This window comes from Perognathus longimembris, chromosome 1 (assembly GCF_023159225.1).
Source record: "Perognathus longimembris pacificus isolate PPM17 chromosome 1, ASM2315922v1, whole genome shotgun sequence".
Taxonomy (NCBI): domain Eukaryota; kingdom Metazoa; phylum Chordata; class Mammalia; order Rodentia; family Heteromyidae; genus Perognathus; species Perognathus longimembris.
Window position 1 is genome coordinate 119,106,013 of NC_063161.1, and position 18,995 is coordinate 119,125,007.

The window sequence follows — 18,995 nt, forward strand, 5'->3', positions numbered from 1 at the left end:
AGTATTGATAAGAAAATAACAAATCCCTGCTTTCCTTAGAGCTTATAGTCTGGCTGAGGAGACACTAGAAGACTACATTGTGAGTAAGTAAACTAGGGAAAGGAAGGCACCCTCAGCACTTCCTGTGTGGCACGAGAGAAGATCTGGGAAGGATGAGTGGTGCACAGAGAAAACTGGAGGGTTCTATAGAGAAGGATCAAGTATGCTAAATGCCTTGTGGAAAAAAAAGAAATGGAAGGAAGGCCAAAATAAGGTCCTGTGGCTAGTGCTCAGGGAGCAAGAGCCACAACCTACAAAGCCATTTGAGATTTTACTCTAAGAATCAGGCTGATTATTTGACCAGTTTTAAGTAGAAAAGACATCAGATTGGGTAGATACCCTTAAAAATAAAAATAAAAACCTTCCTGGGGCCTTTTTTGAAATGGACAAGAACTGAACTGAAGATTAAAGAGATGCTCAAGCATACTGCAGGTCACAAACGTGGAAAGGAACAGAAGGACAGGATGGAGTGTGTTTCCGTACTGGTAAGAGATAGACAGAAATGATAAAATAGAGAACAAGCTGCTTGGGGAAGGACAGACATGGGAGGAGCTAATGATGGGAGTGAAAGGAAAGGTGTGATGGACCAGGGGTCCAGCAAGACCAAGGACTTCATGGTGGGAGTAAACAAGAGAATGAGCCAAGAAGCTGGGATGCAGGAAGACTTCATAGGAAAGGGATGTTAGAATGTGACTTTGATGGAGAACTGAAAGAAGATCCTAAAGATGAGACCAATAACTAACCACTCTGTGTACATCACTTTGTCAATAAAATTAAATTTAAAAAAAGATGAGACCATGTTGCTCAAGAGGCCCAGGCCATCCTGCCCTAAGTCAGTTCCAAGGAAGAGGAGGAGGAGGGAGGAGGGAGGAGGGAGGAGGAGGGAGGAGAAGGGAGGAGAAGGGAGGAGAGAGGAGGAGGAGGAGGAGGAGGAGGAGGAGGAGGAGGAGGAGGAGGAGGAGGAGGAGGAGGAGGAGGAAATAATAATAATAATAAACAGGTAAGTTCAAGTACATGTCAAATCCTCTAGAATAATAGTTATATAGCCCCTTTAGGAAAACTCTCACTTCACTCCAGCCTCCCATCTTCACTACCACTTTCCATTAACAAAAGAAACTGAAGGGCTAGGAATATGGCCTAGTGACACGACTGCTTGCCTCAAAAAGAAACTGAAAAAACTAATTCAAATGTTAAGAGTCTACATAAATGGGGTTGGAGATATACTCAGTAGTGGAGCATTTGCCTAATACACATGAGGCCCTAGGTTCAAGCCCTGGTATGGTACAAACACAAAGTCAGCATAGAGGTTTCAGTCTGGTTGGAAAGGGTGAATAAAATTGATAGTAATGTATTTCTTGATCTGGGTGACATCTATATATGTAGGTCCAGTCAAAATTCATTCATTTATATAATTATGAGGCATATTCTTTTCTGTTTGAATACATATATATACATATACACACATATATATATATATATGTAAACATTTCAGTGTTCTTTTTAATGGATAGGTGAAACAATCACTCAACCAGTGGTAGAATTTAAATTTGAAATGCTTCCCCATTGCAGCAAGCTAAGGCAAAGATCAGTAAATATTTCTACAAATGGCAAGATACTACATGTCCTCTGCCCTGCTGTGTGTATAGGATCTCCATCCTGACATATAAATGCATGAGTGAGGATATTCCAAAAAATATATACTCATGAAGACTGAACTCTGAATGTCATGCAATTTTTAACACATCCTGATAAAACAATCTTTTTTTTTTTTTTTTTTGCCAGTCCTGGGGCTTGAACTCAGGGCCTGAGCACTGTCCCTGGCTTCTTTTTGCTCAAGGCTAGCACTCTACCACTTGAGCCACAGCGCCACCTCTGGCCATTTTCTATATATGTGGTGCTGAGGCTGGTGCCTCATATATGTGGTGCTCTATATATGTGGTGCTGTATATGAGGCAAGCACTCTTGCCACTAGGCCATATTCCCAGCCCATACAATCTTTTTTTTAATAATTCAAAAACTTTAAAACCATTCTTAGCTCTCTAGCCATAAAAAAAACCAGACTGCTGGCCAGGTTCAACTTGCAGGAAGTGGTTTGCTGGCCCTTGCACTAAGGGAATATGCATATAAAATACATCTTCTGGTCTGCCTACAGGCTTGTTACCTCGCCCTGCTCCTTAGTTGTTCTCCTACCTTTGTAGGTAGGCAGAGACTCCATCTTTTCACCACATGGATATTTACTGTCCCGAGGTTTGATGGCATCCACCCGGCACACAGTATAGGGGTTGTAGTCCTGTTTATATGTCGTGAGCATGTCCATATTTCCTTCACCTGGAACGAAGGGATCGGGCTGGTGGAGTTTCACTGGCACTACTTTGTGAAGCCCAAAATCTCTCCTGGAAGGAAAGTAAGAATATATCATTGGGATCCTACTCTTCCAACAAGATTGTTTGCCATTCAGCCTGATTCTCCGAGCATTTACTAAGAAATATTCTACTCTCTTTTCTCAACTGGTCTTTTATTCCTCATTTTGAAGAAAGGCATCATCATTCCCTCCCTACTCACATCAGACATCTAGATGGCATCCTTGACGCTCAGAGCCCCAGAGTCTATTATTTACTAGACACAGCCCCTCCACCTCCTGAGTTTTTCTTTGCTTCTTCGCTCATCCTGACCATTGCTTACTTGGATCATATGACAGGCTACTACCCAAGCTTCCTGCTTCATTCAGGCTCCTTCTACTGCAGTTTCCATAGTATAACAGTTAAAGTCTATAAATTAAATTCAGGTTACTTTGTACCCAAGCTTGAAAAAAAAACAATGTCCCAGATAAAGCCTCTCTAGGCTTATTTACAAGCTGTTGTGGATGTAGCCTCTGCCTTACTCCCAAACCCTCGCCTCCCAGCACCCCACCTGCCTTCCCACACCAAGCGCCACCCACAAGGCATGACTGCAAAGGGGCCTCTTCTATACCCACTCTCCCTGCCTGCCTCCAAGCTAAGCCCTCCGCTGTGGAGCTAACGTCTATTTTTCAGGTACTCCCAGCTTTCTTTCTGTACTCCCAAGAGCTTCTTTCATCTACTTGACCTACAGAAAGCCTAGAAGAAGCAAGATGCATTGTACTTAGAACTGGATTCATAGAATTAAAACTCCTTTGTAAAACCACTTAGTAAGGAAAAAAAATCTAATACTATTAAAAAAGAAAAGAAAGAAAACTCAGAAGAGGGATAAAAGGATAGTCACAGAATCCAAGACTTTTCTCTTTGCTAGCTAGTGTAAGAGATCCCATTATTTCAGGGAGTTTGAAAGCAGGAGGATAGAAGAGAAAAGAAAAAAAAAGAGTGGCTTTCTCTGAATGGAAAGCAGTTCTTTTTCCAAAGCAGTGCACAGTTATAAAAGACCCAGGCTCTACCTGCCCAACAACAGGAGCCACCCTGGCCAAACCAGCTGAGTTAGGCTATGGAGACTATCTCGGCACCCACTTCATGCTAACAGCTCTTCCCATCAGAGCTTCTGCTCTACACAACAGTTTTTTTGCCTGGAACCCATTTATCCAACTGGGGAAAAGTAGATTTTCCCTAAATGGTGTTCACCAGACAGTCCCACCAAGGGAAGGGGAAGGTTTCCGGACAGGAAAACATTAGGCCCAAACACCAATAAAATCTACTTCCCGGTCAAAATCTGGAGCCGCATTACTGAGCCATGCTTGACTAGCAAAGGTAACACACACTCTGCTGTAACCTGTCTTGCATGAATTATACGCGGGCTTGTCAATAAACCCTAACCGGGTCCTGAAAATGCTTGGTGGGATGAAAGGAGGGAGTTAGGAAGCAGGAGAATTAGTCTCTCCTGGGTACAAAGGGGAAATGCGAGTTGCTTCAGTTGAACTCTCACAACACTCCCAGGACAGATCTTAAAATATATCTTAGTGGCAGGCACAGGGCCTGCAGCCCATCCCAGAGCTGTCTTTGTGGACAGTCAGAAAAAGAGAAATGAAATGACCTAAAGCAGTTGACAGGTGACAGACAGTGTATACTGGGGCTTATGGAGGGCCAGCTCCACACTTTGACCTTCTTAATGAACAATGGTGACTCCAATACAGAACCAATTGTAGCAGGGAACTGGGAGGCCTTGTATTACAGAGGTAAATATAAATGCCTTATGTCTGAAAAATATTTACCTGGAAGGCTAACTTGGTTTAAAAGTTTTTGTTATGTAAGGATAAGGGAAGTTAAGTTCTCCTCACACCCAGAGAAAATAAAATAAAATGGGTTTTGAAGCAACAGGAAACCCTCATAAGCGCTCATAAACCTGTGTTTAGTGATTACTACTCAGTCCTTTAGCCCTCTTTGTTTTTATTACTAATATTATTGTTGTTACTAAGGTGTTTCAAAGGGGTTACCATTTCATAAATCAGGTAATATGTAAATTTCTTTTTTTGGACGGTGTCACCCTTTCATTCACTTTCCCAGTTTCTCCTTCCTGTCTGCCCACAAGTTACATAGGTCATTTTCTATATAGTATATACTGTTTCTAAACTCTTTTTTTTCAAATTTTTATTATCAAACTGATGTACAGAGAGGTTACAGTTTCATACATTAGGCATTGGATACATTTCTTGTACTGTGTGTTACCTCGTCCCTCATTCCCCCCTCCCCCCTCCACCTTTCCCTTTCCCCCCAAGAGTTATTCAGTTGGTTTACACCAAACAGTTTTGCAAGTTTTGCTTTTGTAGTTGTTTGTATTTTTACCCTATATACCACTGTTTACCAGTATACATGGTTTCCAATATACTCGGATAAGATACAGAGATAGTGTAGGTACAACCACAGGAAGGTGATACAAGAGGATCATCAATAATAGAAGCTACAGTTACACATAGCACGTTGACAGTAGTTAAAACAGTGATATAACAATCGTTTCCATAACATGGAGTTCATTTCACTCAGCATCATCTTATGTGTTCATAAGGGTATAGCTATTGGGCTCTTGTGATCCTCTGCTGTGACTTACCTAAACCTGTGCTAATTATTCCCTATAAGGGAGACCATAGAGTCTTTGGGTCTGGCTCACTTCACTTAGTATGTTTCTAAACTCTTTTGCTCAAGGTTAGTACTCTACTTCTTTGAGCCAGAGTGCCACTTTTGGTTTGTTTTTTGGGGGTGTTTTTTTTTTTTTGCTTTAACAAATTATATTGTAGATTCTCTTACAAATTTGAGGAAAGTATGAACTCATTTTATCTTGATCATTTTACCAGAAAGTAGTCCATGCCTACAAGATTTGTACAAGTTTCTGTCTGGAGGCAGGCAGAGGCAATTTAGGAATTACCAAACTGAGTTTGTAACAAACTGAAACACCTGTAGCATATAGTATACAACTAAAAAAGTATAATATAAATATAAAGGTATGTGGGAGATAAAGCTTTTTACTCTTTCTCCATCAGAACTGAAGTTCTTCATGGGAGTAAGTCTATAGTGAAGGCAAGCACACACAGGTTATTGACAACCCTCATTTATTAAGAGACACAGGACCAAGTGAACCATTACAGAAATCAGCAGCAATGAATTCTATGATTATGCAAAGCAAAAAAGTCACAAGATTCTGGACGCAGATTTGACTACAGGCCTGAAGAATTAATCCCATGTGGATACTGGTGCACAGAAAGCACATGCCCTTGTGCATTCAATTTTTGTGCTCTTCTTTTATGTACAAAATCTGATGCAGCTGAGGATCTTAGGCTGAACCATGGTAAATTAAAAATTCTGAAAAAGTTCCCCAAAATTAAAGCATCAATACTTTTGGTTTTTGAGAAGTTAATTGGAACTAAGAGTCTCAGGGACTTTGCTTCGTGGGCTGGCTTTGAACTGCAATCCTCAGATCTCAACCTCCTGAGTAGCCAGGATTACAGGCATGAGCCACTGGTACCCAGTTCTGTGCCTCCACTTACCTCCCCAAAAGAAAAACACCCAAAGCAAAACAAATACCATCACCACCAACAATAACAACAAACCTCACGAACAGCAGCAGCTATAACAAAAAAAAATACTATTTTTTCCATAAAGAATATTTTAAATATTCAGAGAAGTTACACCTTTGTGTCCCTCCCCCTAAGAGTACCTTCCTTTAGTCTGACTGCATATGAATGCCTAGAGTCCTGTAAAGGTCATCATGTCCTGTTGTACTTTAGATCCAGCTTCCATATATGAGAGAAAACATGTGCCATTTGTCTCTCTGAGTTTATCAGCCCTCTTCGCTTCTAAGGACTATCAGGAAACACCAAAACCCAGCAAGGAGGGCTGCCATCAGATACCTGGACTAGCATACTGAGCCCTCTAGCCCTAAAACACCAAAGGAACACTTTCTGAGCTTGGGCTTGCCATGCCCAGACTGTGCACAGAGAGGCCACTGGATCTGCTTCTGCTATCACTTCTACTGGCAAAGCCAATTTCTTCTCAAAGATGCTGCAAGTACCTCCTTTTTATCCTCTAGGCTCTCTGACCACTGAAGCAAGGTTAATGCCCTATCGCCTCCTTCACAGGAAAAAAACAAATCATAAACTATCCCAGTCAGTCAAAGACAAAAGAAGAAACATTAACATTCTTGCTCACCACATTGAAGGAATGACATTTTTCCTTAATCTCCTTTTAGTACAAATTCAAGTTCCATTGCAATTATGTATTATTGAATTTACTCATTATCTTTAACCATGGACAATGACTATGGGAGAGAAGTTATCTACTTTTAAAAAGGGAAAATGTCTTGAACATGAAGTCTGATTCATTTATACACTACACAAAAATAGTTACTGTGGCTTTAGACTGAATTTAGTCAGAATTGATTTTATTTTCTTCATTAGGTTTTTATGTTGAGAATATTCATTGAAACCAGGCATTACTCACAATGTAATTGTACATCCCAATCAAACAATCGTACAGCCTTGAAGTTTATAAAAAGAAAAATCTGTAGTCTGGGCTGGGAATGTGGCTTAGTGGTAGAGTGCTTGCTTAGCATGCATGAAGTCCTGGTTTTGATTTGTCAGTACAACATAAACAGAAAAATCCAGAAGTGACGCTGTGGCTCAAGTGGGAGAGCACCAGCCTTGAGCAAAAGCAGCTCAGGAACAGTGCACAGGTCCTGAGTTCAAGCGCCAAGACTAGAAAAGGAAAAAAAAAGTCTGTATTCTTCCTATAAACTGCTCAAGATTCCCCAGTTCCGCCCCCCCCCCCCCTTGTTTCCTGTGTCCATTTCCTAAGGCTTGTGTCCACCATGGCTATGAACAAAGGAAAAGTTGGTCAAATATATAAGTTTCTTTTAGGTAAACAGCTATTGAAGTTATATAGTACAGAAGGCCAAGAGTTAAACCCAGAGTGAAGTACAGGCTAAAGTGGCCCTGCGGAGAAAGTCTTAACAACTTGACCTCAAATCATTTCCCAAAGCTGAAGAAGGAGTTAAACAAAATGCCTGACCAAAAAAAAAAAAAAAGAGAGAAGAAAAGAAAAGAAAATACCATAAGAGCTAACTACAGTCATGAGCCTAGAGTGGGATATGGAGATTTTCAACATGACAAAAGACCATGCTTCAAGCTTAATATATCCATATTTTTGGATATTTCATTATCTTTAAGCAGTTGTACAAAGGAGTTGCCATTCACTGAAGCAGTTTACAAATACAGTGTATCTTGATCAATGTCCTCCCTTTCAACATTCTCACCCACCCCTCCCAACCCACCCCTTCCCTTGCTAATCTTAATTTTAGGTTATGTATTGAACTTTTTGCAATTGAAGCAGTTTACATGTACAGTGGATCTTGATCTTTGTCATCACCCCCATTCGAGTCACCCCTTCTCTTACATTTCTCAATTCTGTGGTATATACAATGAATTCTTGCCTGTATTCTCACCTCCCCACCTTCATTCTTCTACACACACACACCCTTGGCCTCACCTTCCTCTCTTGCAAGTACTCGTTTCTTGGTACTTATTTTGTTGGACTTTGACTCAGTCTTTTTAAGGAATTATAGTATGTGTACTATATGTTTATACGAATTTCAGAATTTGTTATGTCCCAGGAATCAATTCTATTAAAATAGATTTTTTTTGTGTGTCAGTCTTAGGGCTTGAATTTGGGAGCTGGGTGCTGTCCCTGAGCTCTACTGCTCAAGGCTAGAGCTCTACCATGTTGAGCCACATCTCCACTTCCACCAGTTTTCTGGTGATTAATTGGAGATAAGAGTTCATGGACTTTCTTGCCTGGGCTGACTTTGAACTGTGATCCTCAGATCTCAGTCTCCTGAGCAGCTAGGATTACAGACATTAGCCACCCAACAGTAGAATCTATTTTTAAAAGAATCCTTCCTCTTGCCAAAAACCATCTTTCACCCTTTCTATAAATCCCTTTTCTTGGGAGGAAATGGTCCATGGAGGACCAGCTCCTACTCTGTAGTTTCATTTCTTCCTCCTCCTGTTTCCTATCTGTCAAAATTTAAAGCTTTTTCAGACTCTCCCATCTTAAATGAAAAAAAAAAAAAACCAACTAAGAGATGACAGCGCCCTTTGCTGGATGCCATTGCCTTTCCGTCTCTTCCTCCACTTCATTTCCCCCATACTCCTTTCCTTCAGAATGAGTGTCCATAGGTGATCTACTTGCCATCCCCGCCTCCTGCCCGTGCCCCGGCCATCAAATCCAATTCTACTTCTTGGTACTTGGAAGTACCAAGGTACAGCACCCATCCTCTCACACATTTTTTTACATGCTCTTCTTTGACTTCTGGGATCCCACTCCTTGTGTTATCTCCTTTTTTCATCATAGTCTGCTCTGGGGTGGGGGTGGGGGTGCTGTTTAGCAGTTGATTTATTTTATCATTGCCATATGTGATTTTCACACTTCCCTAGGTCAAAAGACATACTTGAGGGAGCCCTTATGTCATCCTGGCATGGGGTGGGGGAGCCCATCCCAGAGTTCTGAGAAAGATGTCTTGGGTAAACCACAGGTCTGGATTCCTTGCTCTGATCCTGATGCAATACAGAGTCCCTCCTCATCACACAGGTGGAATTAGAGCATGTGCCTGCCAGCATCTAAGCTACACAGTACTCTCTCCTCCTCTACTCAGCTCCTCAAATCCTACCAAGGCAGAAAGTAGCACCTTATCATCACTTCTGGGAAAATATTGTAGAAACTACTTGAAAGCACTAAAGAGAGACCAAATTCAGCAGATTTTGATGGAGAGTCAGTAAGTAGGAGAAGCTATCAGTACTGGCTGGGTCTTCACTGCTTCCGTTTCCATTAACTCCTTAAGAATCACAACTTACCTGGAATATGGCCTAGTGGCAACAGTGCTTGCCTCGTGTACATGAGGCCCTGGTTGATTCCTCAGCACCACATATATAGAAAACAACCAGAAGTGGTGCTGTGACAGAGTGCTAGCCTCGAGCAAAAAAGAAGCCAGGGACAGTGCTCAGGCCCTGAGTTCAGGCCCAAGACTGGCAAAAATAAATAAATAAATAAATAACTCACAACTTCTAGTCTGAAGGCAAGGAGCCTGTGCCAGGCCAAGTGGCTAAAAAGCAATATTCTCTTTGTTTGAGGTAACTACAGATGCTAGAAATTAAGAAGTAATCCTGGAAAGGAGAGAATTGATGTTTGGAAGCCAAAATTCTGTTTATAACTGGGCTGTAATTGCTGCTTGATCTCACATGCATGAGGCAGACTTTAAACAACCTTGTAAAGATAGAAATCAGAACTGAAACTGGAGCTAGTGAAGTGAGGAGGCGGCTGAGTTTAAGTAACTTCTTACCTTGATTACCTCCCTAAATGGCTTGAATTACCTACCTGAGTAGCCTCTAAGGGTTCCCCTATGTGGAAAGGCTGAGGCGTATCTTCCCTAGATTGAAAAGTTCTGCTGGTACCTGAGTATGTCTATATAAGGTCTGCTTTTGTTAAGGCTTGGTCTCCAGCCCAAGCATGTAGTTTTTCTCTTTAAAAGCTTGATGCAGGCTTTGTTTGGGACTTAGTTTGAGACACCTGCAGACACTGTCCAATAAAGACTCCCAATTCGACCTCTAAAATGTGGCTTCTCTGTTTCTCATGGCTGGATTCACCTTACAACACAATCACCTAAAACAGGCAGTTTACATTTTGAGGCCAATCAAATCGCTGCTTGATAAGTGTGCTCTTCAAAGGAATAGGAGAGAGGGAAGGAAAAGGAAGGAAGGAAGGAAGGAAGGAAGGAAGGAAGGAAGGAAGGAAGGAAGGAAGGAAGGAAGGAAGGAAAGAAGGAAAAGATGGGGAAGGGAGGTACTTGATAAAATGTCTCCAAAACATCCACAAACTGGGCTGGAACTATGGCCTAAGTGGTAGAGTGCTTGCCTTGTATACACAAAGCCCTGGGTTCAATTCCTCAACACCACATATATAGAAAAAGCCAGAAGTGGTGCTGTGGCTCAAGTGGTAGAGTGCTAGCCTTGAGCAAAAAGAAGCCAGGACAGTGCTCAGGCCCTGAGTTCAAGCCCTATGACTGGCAAAAAACAGAACAAGAAAAAAAAATCCACAAACTCAAAGACTCACATTGCTAAGACACTTCAAAAGCTCTGAAATCACCTAAGCAAGGGCAATACTATGAACTTTATCCACTTATCTTCATCAGGTCAAATTTCAAGGTAAGTCACTATATCCCCAGAGGTATAGCTTTGACTCCTGTGTGTATTTCAACTGAAATTATATAAACTTCAATAGGTATATCAAGTCTTGAGCCCAGGAGCAATTTTCTCATTTCCCTTCTGGCTTTTGGAGAGGGTATCAAAGGCTCTTTCAGCACTTTCCTCCTTTGCTCTCCTCCATTTCCTAAGGAGTCTTATAATAAACAACTGTGTTTGCTACCAGCTACCTGCTCACTGCCTTGCAGCCAGATCCATCCAGCATGACCTCAACCCTATTGCTCCTCTGTGCCTCCAGTCCATTCTACCCAAGGCCCCACTTCCTTTTAGGAAAAATATGCCATCTTTAGGGAGCTGACTTAGCGAACAGAAGTAATGTCCCAGAAGTAATGGCCCAAGTGCTTTATCTAGTGACATGCCTAAGGGCAAATGGAGCTTGAAGTACAAACCTCTTATTCATAAATGGATCTCAGATCTACCTGTACTAAAGGCAAATGATATGCAAGAGAATTGCCAGGGGCTGCAAAAACTAGTTTCACACTAAGTAGGGCTGAACTCTCACATATTTCCCTTATGGCACCTTCTGTAAATCCCAAAGATTTATGGTCACTAAGAGTTGTGTGCAGCTGTAATCATGTCCCATGCTGGGATGATAACCTTTCCAGAAACCAGGTGTTTTCTGTGTCTGGACTTAATCACCCAACCCAGCCAAGCCCTGAGCCACATGACTTTTTCCTGCAGCAGGTGAGAGCTCCATGGCCAACCTCAGAAACTGTGCAGTCAATCTTTCCACAGGGAAGTGAGTGGAACAATGTGGAGCTAAGGTCTCAGATGCAGAGTAGACAGTCCATTGTAGAGACCTAGTGCTGACCATCCTTTCCCCCAGAAGTCTCTAGGAGCATACAAATGGTGTTTCTCTACCCCCTGAATAGTGCCATAACTTTGTTCTCAGCATTGCAGGCCTGGGGTTGAGAAACAATAAAACTGAGGCATACAGGAGAGAATAGATGCCTTCTGCTCAATTGCTCCTGGCTTTTCTTTCTGGGACAGGAAATAAAGAAGAGGAGAGACCCAAACCTACTTTATTTCTATCCAAATAGGTAAACTGACTCCTGCCTCTTTTTCTTTTGCATGCTCTATAATCATTAAAAGCTTGTTTAGGAAGTTCTTTGCATAACTGCTGTCTTCTCCTCTAGCACAGCCTGATGTGAACTTCATTTACTGTTCCTGAAGCTCTAAAGGGGTAGAGGGGCTTTCTGTGTGATATGCTTATCACTGTATGTGACAAAGGCAAGGGTAATCCAGGGCAGGTGAGAAGGTAAGTTTTGTTTTGCAAAGCACAACAGGAGGAGGGAACTTACATAGGGCTACATCTGAAGGCCTTGGAGCTAGGCGATGGGGGTGGAGCTAAGTGATATGGGGCAGGTATACTGGCCCAGGGAGAAGGGCTGACTTTGCTCTCCTAAGCTTTGGACATAAAAGGAAAAGCATCCCCCAGCATCCAACCTTCTGGGAGCTCTTCTGAACTTCTATAATACGAGAAAAAAAAAGTCCTCATATAACAATATCTCAATTCAACACTTCACATCTCACAAAATGTTGATTTCCTAAAAATTGTTTATAAAGAGAAGAACCAAACCTAGAAATGGATGGTGTCTGTCTGTGTCATCCCTCAACACTACTCAAAGAATTTTCTGCCAGTTAATACATCTCCTACACATGGACCTGAGGCTCTTTAGTGCTCTTGTCCATGAGTGCATAAAAGATAAAGCAGATCTGGCACCAGTGGCTCACGCCTGTAATCCTAGCTACTCAGCAAGCTGAGATCTGAGAATCATGGTTCAAAGCCAGCAGGGCATGAAAGCCCAGAGATTCTTATCTCCAATAAGCCACCAAAAAGACTGCAAGTGGAGGTGTAGGTCAAGTGATAGAACACTAGCCTTGAGTACAAAAGTTCAGGGACAATGCCCTGAGTTCAAGCCCTAGAACTGGCATGAAAGAAAGAGAGGAATGGAAGGGAGGAAGGAAGGGAGGAAGGAAGGGAGGGAGGAAGGAAGGAAAGAAGGAAGGAAGGAAGGAAGGAAGGAAGGAAGGAAGGAAGGAAGGAAGGAAGGGAGGGAGGGAGGGAGGGAGGGAGGGAGGGAGGGAGGGAGGGAGGGAGGAAGGGAGGGAGGGAGGGAGGAAAGGAGGAAAGGAGGAAAGGAGGAAAGAAGGAGAGAAGGAAAGAAAGGAGAAAGCAATGTTGAGGAATGCCCAACATCTATTGTTGTGGTATTTCAAACCTTAGAGATGTTGTTTTCTTAGCTAAATTCAGCCCAAACTGTAATACTCATAAAGTTTAATAAGTTGTAGGTTTATAAAGCAGTGATGTAATTTTTAATGTATCCAGTAACATTGAGCTTCAGAACAAATCATTTAAGGTAAATGCTTAAGATAAAGGTGACCTAATTCACCAGGCACCAGTGGGTCACACCTGTAATCCTAGCTACTGAGGAGGCTGAGATCACAGTTCAAAGCTAGCCCAGGCAGGAAAGTCTATGAGACTTTTATTTCCAATAAACCACTAGAAAACTAAAAGTGGAGCTGTGGCTCAAGTGGTAGAGTGCTAGCCTTGAGCAAAACAACCAGGGACAGCACTCAGGCCCTGAGTTCAAGCCCCAGGAATAGCACTAAAAAAAAAGTGACCTAATTGAGATTAAGAATCAGACCAGGTCTTCAGCCACCTCCCACCCTCAAGTGTCCAAGAGTTGTTCCCACCAAGTTCAGAAGTCCCTTGGCTTCTCTTCCCTTTATGGGACCACATATACTTAACCTAAAAATGAACTTCCTGCAGATGGAGATAGCAGGCTAGTAAATATGATCATCTTTAACTCAGAGGGTTTTTCTAGTCCTACCCTGAGAAAAAGCTGTTCTGCTTCACCTGGGACATCTGGAATCTTTACTAGAACAGCACAAAATTATGATGCATAGGGCAAGCTACAGGGAGGAAAGTCAGCTGGTCCTTTAAACACCTGTGATGTTCAAGTGCTGTGTGGGAACAATTAATATCCAGTGCATAGTAATCCTGCCCTATAGGGATGAAGAATGGGAAGGCAGAGAGCAATCAATCTTTCAGGGCTCGCCTGGAGACTAAATCAGATTATCCAAGACTCTGCTCAGTTGTGCTGAAAGATGTTCCTACTCTCCTGGATCACCAGCCCAGGTATCACCACCTAGAGGTTACTAAACAACTAGTACAAGGAAGACTCCCCAGAGTTCTGTAAGCCATTCAACAGCCTCAGATTAAAGCATTCCCCCAGCTTCTTTTAACAAGTGCCTCTAATATTAACACACTGTGCTACACAGCTCAGCCTCTGCAAAGACCTGGTACAAATAAATCTAGTTTGGAAATCAACTAGAGTACATCAGAATAACTTCTAAAGGAAATATATTCTTTGTTCGTATTTCTTGAACATTTTAAGAGGACCTCAATTCTGAAAACATAATCCAGTTATCATGGATCATGCCTGTAATCCTAGGTACTCCAGAGACTGAGATCTGAGGATTTCAGGTCAAAGCCAGGTTGGGCAGGAAATTCTGTGAGAATCTTATTTCCAGTTAATCACCCCCCACCCCCACCCCACCCCCACACACATACACACACACATGCGCTGCAAGTGGAAAAGTGGTAGATCACTAGCCTTGAGCAAAAAAGCTCACAGTGTCCACCCAGGCCCTGACTGGCACAAAAATAAAAATAAAGCATAATTGCAAAAGTGCCCATCCATTCTCTAGTATCAGTATTTGTTCATCACCACCATCACCCAATCTGACATGAAGCCTCCTATAAAACTCAAAAACTCCCTTTTCAGCTTCAGTTCCCCTCTTCTCTTCCCTTTATAACCTTGTTTTGCCTCCTTCCCTTTGTTATATAGACAAATGCTGGGCTGGGAATATGGCTAGTGGCAAGAGTGCTTGCCTCATATAGACAAATGTTGCCTTTTTCTGGCCCCTACCAAGGCAAGCAAGAACCTTTTCTCTTTAAGAGAGGTTTGCAAACAACTAAGCCTGCTAATAAATGCAAGATATTCTTTTACAGATATAGTACATTAATGTGAAAGCATTAGGGCATATGTCAATATTGCATCTAAGTACATTCATGCCACACATGATTACACTGACATGGCACATCCATACTGTACATACCTTTCTGATTTGGTGCTACACAATGTACACAACTATGACTTTTCCTTACCTGGATGTAGTCATGCCTTCCATTGGAATGGGTCCTTTCTTGTACTCCGCCTTGGGCTTGAAGGAATCTCTGGGCAGGTAAGAGTTATAGGTAGGGTAGTTCTCGGTGTATTCAGAGAGAAAGTATGGTTGCTCTGATTTATCATAAATCTTAGTAGCAAGATGTGGACAGTGATGCCGCCTATAAAAGACATATGGAGAGTACTTGGTTACTTTCTCAATTTGACTGGTTCCATTATCAGTGTGATAATGTTTTTTCCTCCATATGTGTTCCAGATTATACACCACATGACTCCTACCATTAAAAATAATTATAGAATTTAACTCTTACTTTTCTCTAGTAAACCATATGAACTTATACGATAGTCTAGCCAGGTACCAGTGGCACACTCCTATAATCCTAGCTACTCAGGAGGTTGAGATCTGAGGATCACAGTTCAAAGCGAACCTCGGCTTTAGAAAGTCTGTAAAACTTATCTCCAAACTACTAAAAAAGCAGAAAGTTGAGCAGTGGCTCATGTGGGAGAGTGCTAGCCATGAGCAAAGAAGCTGAGGGACAGTGCCCAGGCCTGAGTTAGAACAGCAGGACCAGCACCAAAAATTAAAAAACAACAATAAAAATAATCTGTAGTTGTAATTGGTTAATCAAAATCATTAAATCATACACAAGCATGGCCACAATGGCCCTCCCTGTACTGAGGTCTCCCAACAAGCCATCAATTAAAAGCTTAGTATTGACTCAACAAGCTGTACCAAGGCTCTTCTCTGGGGCTAGGCTGGTTCTCTTCCTTAGCTAGTTTTTTCCTGAGTTAATTCACAATAACACCATTGCATACAGTGGTATCATTACACCAAGAAAAATCACTTCATTTCTGAGTCCACTAAATACTATTGACTATGTGAAACCATTTCACACAGAAAATCTTACTGTATTCTTCCAGTTCTCATTTTAATTCTATATCCTTAAATAGATTGGAGAGAATGATGAATGGGATGACAGTGATCAAGATGCATTGTATGTACAAGCAGACAAGTTGAATTGAAATTTTATTGTAGTGATAATAATAAATAAGTACATAAATAAACTTCCTCCTGATTGTCTTATACCCATCTTATACACACCAGTGGTGTGCATGAACTTCCTCAAATCACCTTGAGTTTTTGTTCTTTGTTTCTCCCATCAATCTCAGGACCCTTATCTATCTTATTCACTGCTACATTACCACTATTCACAAATCCTTCCTGGTATTCAGTAAACGTTTATTGGGTCAATGGGTACAGACATGAATTATCAAATGATAAATAATACCTGAAATTTCCAATGTAAAGTGAGTTTTTTTCCATTCTGTATGCATGGTAATAGACTTATTCTACTTATGGCTGAACAACAGACAATTGTTGGAGCTGTCAAAAATTAAATATACAGTGCATGATTTATTTGTATACCCACAAACAATTCTTACAGACCAGCTGGGGCACCTCTAGTCATAAGGAACACCAGCAATATTTCTTGGTAGTGATTTCCAGCATAATTCTATCAAAGAATGACATGGAATTATTTTTATGACTTAATTACAGAAACGCATATGCATAGTACTCTAGGGAAGCACCTAGGTGGGAGGAAGAGGTATAGGAGATAGAAAAATTGAGACCTCATCACTGCTTGATAGAAACTACTTTCCAGGTAATACTTGTTACTCTGCTCCTGTTGCCAATAAACCCAACACTTCACATACACAGCGCTGCAAGCATTGTTGCCCTGTGCATCTCTCTTCAACTGTCAGTGCATAACCAACCTGTGAATAGAGCCACATAATAACAAGTACCTTTGGCCAAGCATCAGGGGCTCATGCCTATAATCCTAGCCATTCAGGAGGCTGAAATCTGTGAATCACAGTTCAAGGCCAGTCTAGACACACCTGTGAAACTCTCATCAACTAGCCAAGAAGAAAATCAGAACTAAAGTAGTTCTCAAAAAGTATTGCTCAATGGGCTGGGAATATGGCCTAGTGACAAGAGTGTTTGCCTCCCATACATGAAGCCCTAGGTTCAATTCCCCAGCACCACATGTATAGAAAATGGCCAGAGGTGGCGCTGTGGCTCAAGTGGCAGAGTGCTAGCCTTGAGCAAAAAGAAGCCAGGGACAGTGCTAAGGCCCCGAGTCCAAGGCCCAGGACTGGCAAAAAAAAAAAAAAAAAAAAAAGTAATAGACCTCTGACCCTGAGGGGAAAAGCCAAATGAGAGCAAGAAACCCTGACTGAGTTCAAGCCCCGATGCTAGCACCAAAAAACATTTTAAATCATTAGAGATATTACTCTTTATTTGCTTCTCCATTTGTAGATTTGTGTATAGGAAAAACTTAAGAGATGTGAAACTGGTCTGGGAATGTGGCTTAGTGATAGAGTGCTTGCTTAGCATGCATGAAGCACTGGGTTCTATTCCACGGTAGCACATAAACAGAAAAAAGCAGAAGTGGCATTGTGGCTCAAGTGGTTGAGTGATACTAGCTTTGAACAAAAGAATCCCAGAGACAGTGGCCAGGCCCAGAGTTTCAGATGCAGGACTGTCAAAGAGAGAGAGAGAGAGAGAGAGAAAGTACTATCAATTCATGGTAAGTTCAGTGCAATGCTCATCAAAATCCCATGGCCATTTTTCACAAAGACAGAAAAACTATCCCTAAAATTTATATGGAAGCACAAAAGACCCTGAACAAATTATTATTATGCTATAGAACCATAACAAAAACACCATGATTCTGGCACAAAAAAAATGACATGACGACCAGTGGAATAGATTAGAAGACCCAGAAAATAATCCATGTACATATAGTCATCTGATTTTTGGCTAAGGAGCCCAAAATGCATGTTGAAGAAAATACAGTCTCTTCAACAAATGATTTTGGGAAAACTGGATATCCACATGTAGAAAATTGAGACTAGATCTCTGTCTCTCATCCTATACTAAAATCAATTCAAAGTGGACCAGAGAAATTAATGTAAATCCTTGAAACTACTGTAGAAAAGAATATGGAAAACACTAGAACTTACTGGCATTGGCTGTAACTTCCTGAAGAGACCTCTAACTTCTCAAAAGAAGTTAAAGTGGTCAATAAAGAAATGCTCAACTGAATACCTGTGGCTCATTCTTATAATCCTCGCTACTCAGCAAACTGAGATCTGAGGATCATGGTTCAAAGCCAGCCAGGGCTGAAAATTCCCCATGAGACTCTTATCTCCAATTAACTACCAAAAAATCGTAAAGTGGCACTGTGGTTCAAAGAGTGCTAGTCTTGAGCAAAAGAGCTCAGGGACATTGCCCAGGCCCTGAGTTCAAGCCCCATGACCAACAGAAAAAGAAAAACAAAAAGAAACATTCAACATCCCTGCCCATAAAGGAAATACAAACTAAAATAAAATCAAGATTTTATGAGCATCATCAAGAACAAAACAATGCTAACATAAATGCCAGGATGGGGGTAAACCCTTATACACACTGTTGGTGGGATCTAAAACAGTTCAACCACTATACAAATCAGTGTGAAAGTTCCTCAAAAATCCAAAAACTGGCCTAAAATCCTAGCTACTCAGAAGGCTGAGATCTGAAAATTGCAGGTAGAATCCAGCCCAGGCAGGAAAGTCCATGAGACTCTTAGCTCCAATTAACTAACAAAAAGCCAGAAGTAAAGCTGTGGCTCAAGTGGTAGAGAATTAAGCCTTGAGGACAAAAGCTCAGGGACAGTACTCAGGCCCCAGGACTGTTACAAAAAAAAAGTCTAAAAATAAAACTACCAGATGATCTAGCAATTCTTGGATTCACATTCCTAAACAATGGTACATGTAGTGAAGATGGTTAAGGAAAAGGCAGAAAGCAGAGAACAGCTGGACTTCAAAGGTGGAAGACCCCTCCCTCTGCCACTATTATGCAATGCTGAGAAATTACTTAACTCTTCTCAACTCCAACTTCCTCCTGTGTAATAATATGAATAGCAATTCTTACCACTTAATATGATTGTATGGATTAAATCAGGTACTGGAAGTGAAAGGCCTTGCCTGGGCCAAGACAAGCACTTGAATTT

At 41.5% G+C, this 18,995-nt stretch overlaps 1 protein-coding gene across 1 annotated transcript in view; it reads right to left on the bottom strand.

Moving 5' to 3' along the window:
- Saxo1 (stabilizer of axonemal microtubules 1) overlaps nt 1–18,995 on the bottom strand; it is a 78,782-nt gene that overhangs the window by 7,733 nt on the left and 52,054 nt on the right. Inside the window, exons 2-3 of the mRNA XM_048347887.1 lie at nt 14,922–15,101; nt 2,230–2,432 (exon numbers count right to left, since the gene is read on the bottom strand). Of these exons, the coding sequence (XP_048203844.1) occupies nt 2,230–2,432; nt 14,922–15,101 (383 nt within the window). The remainder of the gene's footprint in view (nt 1–2,229; nt 2,433–14,921; nt 15,102–18,995) is intronic.